We start from the raw sequence: 3,273 nt of genomic DNA on the forward strand, positions 1-3,273 counted from the left end.
TCACCCCAAGATTTCTAACAGACACACGGCCAGACAAAGGGTCCAGTGGTCCAACAGCACTACTGCATCCTGTCAGTTTATCTTCTGTCACTTTGCTTCAAACAAGTTATTTTATCTTTTATTCATATTTCATTATTCTTCTCAGCCTCTCCTGTATTAAGCTGCAGTGATGTGCAAATTTTCCCACTGTGGGACCAATAAAGTTTTATCTTATCTTAGTTATTTTTTACTCATTTAATAATTTTATAAATAGAACAAAATACGATTTTTAATGATATTCTCTAAAAGGCTGTAAGATGTATCTCCATAACCTAACAAAGAGTAGTAGCTTAAAAAAAGGACACAAGTAAAGGCTGAATGAACATCTGCATTTATTTGAAAACAGACTGTGGATAATAAAAATGGCGGATGAACTTCCAAAAACCGAATCCAAGAAAAATATATGAAATACACAGCTAACTTATGAACAAGCATAAAATATATAGATATAAAATGCTAGACTGACACTAACTTTAACAAGTCATCAAACATTCTTTTAAAGGAAAACATACTCATCTTTTTTTTTAGGGGGGTCAATATTGGCAACTGAGGACAGTGATAGTGATGTAGGACTGAATTTGAGTGATTGATGTGGAATCAGTTGGAAACAGTTTAAGAATTTCTTTTTCTTTGTTGGATTTTGGGAGGCCTTATTGAGGCCATTTTGAAACATCAACATCAAGATTGCAGTCATTTTTGTATACCTAAAATAAGCTCATTGCACACAAGATGAACTGTGAGCTGAATCAAACAAAAGCCTGTTTACACACAATTTGAAGGAAAACCAATAATTACTCTAAACTGCAACTCCTATGTTTTTAAGAAATAATTTCTCACAGTCAAGAAAGTATAATGTAGTAGTAGTACCGTACAGTAAATGATGAGAATCCATCCATCCCTTATACCGCTTCTTCCTTTCAGTGTCTTGGGGGTCACTGGTGCCTATATCCAGCTGTCACAGCGCGAGGGGCAGGGTACACCCTGGACAGGTCGCAATTCCATCACAGGGCCACACATAGAGACAAAGGAGACAAACAACCATTCATTCTCTCTCTCACACCAAGGGAAATTTTAGAGTTATCAATTAACCTGTGTGCTTGGTCTGCGGGAGGAGTGCCTGGAGAAAACCAACACATGCATAGAGAGAACATGTAAAATTGGCAGAGAAATGTCCGCAGGCCAGGATTTGATCCAGTGACCTTCTTGCTGAGAGGCATCAGCTCCACCAGTTGAGCCACARTGCCACCCTAATACAAATTATACATTTTTGAAATACACATCATTTTAATGCAACTACTTAAAAATTGAGACGTCACTGTTTTATCACATTTAGTTTGTTTCTTTTGTAAAGTTTCTTCATAGCATTCAACACTTCCTCTGTCTTYAAGGAGTAAATAATAGGATTAAGTAAAGGAGGAATTGTGTGAGTTAAAGCAGCATTTATGATTCTAGCATTGGGATGAATGTAAAAACTGACTGCAGCTATATTGGTGCCCATCAGTGGTAGAAAGAAAAGAGCAACAATAATCAGGTGAGAAGTACAAGTTTTCAGTGCTTTAAGTCTTTGATTCTTTGATGTAGTCCTGCTCARTGMRACAGAAATACAAACATAAGTTACAATTATCAGTGTGGGAGGAATACAAATGGCTACAATGAAGAGAATATATGCTAATATGTTATTTAAAAATGTATTATTGCAGGCCAGACGATATAATGGACCATGATCACAGAAAGAGCTTTGTATCACTAAAGATCCACAAAAARAAAGGCGAGTTATACACCCAACTGTAGTTGTCATAAAACTTGTCCAAAACAGCCATGAAAACAGCAGCATAATAACTACAGATTTATTACTGACAAAATTGTGGTATCTTAAAGGGAAACAAATTGCTATAAATCTGTCATATGCCATTGTCACAAGTGTCCATGACTGYACACATGCAAAGAAAAAAACAAAGAACATGTAACTTAAACAAGCTTCATAGGCAATATATCTCCTGTCAAATAAAAATGTGTCCAACATTTGAGGGATGAGAGCAGTGCTCCCACACAAATCTGTGAAAGCYAGRTTAGACACAATTATATACTTGGGAGTATGAAGATTTTTTACAAAGTAAATAACAGACAGRAGAAAACCATTTCCWAGTAGAGTWATGATGTAAAGAAAACACAAAAATATGAAGAAGTACTTGGCATGAGGAAGATTAGAAAACCCACCAATGTAGAATTTTTCAGGAGGAAAAAATGTGGCGTTCAGCACTAGAGCACTTTTTTCCACTGAGTACATTACTACTATTTGACAGAATACAGCAAATCAAAAAATCAATATGTTGAACAAGGAAAATTTATCTGCTTGATAAAAGTGACTAAAAACAAACTCACTCGAAGAAACAGAAAATGTGCATTGCTTTAAAGTGAACATTACTGTGTTGTACTTTTTATGTCTTACAGTCTGGTCATATATTAGATGTTGACATGCGTCATTGTGTGACTGTTGAAAAAGTTTGTTATTAATGATATGATGCAATGTAAGCAAATCATAACTTTTACATGAGGGAAAACTCCTGATARTGACTTCTATTTGATTAGTTAGTAAGTAWAGTGAACCTTCACTCTTATGAGGATTCACTTAGCKGAGACTGGTGACAAAAGCAACAAGGGATGGTTGCAACACGTCATTTTTCTCCAAACAGAAACAAGCTAGAGTGATGACACTCACACTGTACATACTCAGTTAGATGTCCCACCTTGCAGAGAAAAGCTAAGCAGTTTCAAAAACTGCTCCAGGATTTATTTGAAAAAAAAAAAAAAACAGTTTTTGAGGTACCAAAGTAATTTTTTTGCCCAGCTTTATTTTTGTTATACTGTTGTCACTGTTTTTGTGATCCAGCTCAAACATAAGGTTTAAGCAAGTGATATGTTGACTTTTAACTGATGTAGTTAACATGTTTCCAGATCAGCTTATTTAGCTAACACATGAGGTTTTATCATGGCTGACAGGTTGCAACTGTCCCCATACGATAGATAAATCCATATAAAAACAGAGCACGTACAGATGATAAGATGTTTAAATTAAGTTTACACTTAAAAGGTATTTGGTATTCATGACAGTTTTGTAGTTGAAAACGTAGAGTATAAGTGTTTGAGATGTATTTTCTACAGTTTTTTTTTTTGACAATGGTTTTAAAATCCCAGTTTCTTTCAATGTAAATTTGGCATTATGTAGGCGTACAG

At 35.1% G+C, this 3,273-nt stretch overlaps 1 protein-coding gene across 1 annotated transcript; it reads right to left on the bottom strand.

The window, feature by feature from the left end:
- Positions 1-1,351: 1,351 nt before the first annotated feature.
- On the bottom strand, positions 1,352-2,326 carry LOC106523453 (olfactory receptor Olfr180-like). Its single transcript, XM_014016868.1, has one exon. The coding sequence runs from the start codon at positions 2,324-2,326 to the stop codon at positions 1,352-1,354; it is 975 nt and encodes a 324-aa protein (XP_013872322.1).
- Between the last annotated feature and the right edge of the window lie 947 nt (positions 2,327-3,273).

The sequence above is a fragment of the Austrofundulus limnaeus genome, unplaced genomic scaffold (assembly GCF_001266775.1).
Source record: "Austrofundulus limnaeus strain Quisiro unplaced genomic scaffold, Austrofundulus_limnaeus-1.0 Scaffold157, whole genome shotgun sequence".
In the NCBI taxonomy this organism is placed as follows: Eukaryota; Metazoa; Chordata; class Actinopteri; order Cyprinodontiformes; family Rivulidae; genus Austrofundulus; species Austrofundulus limnaeus.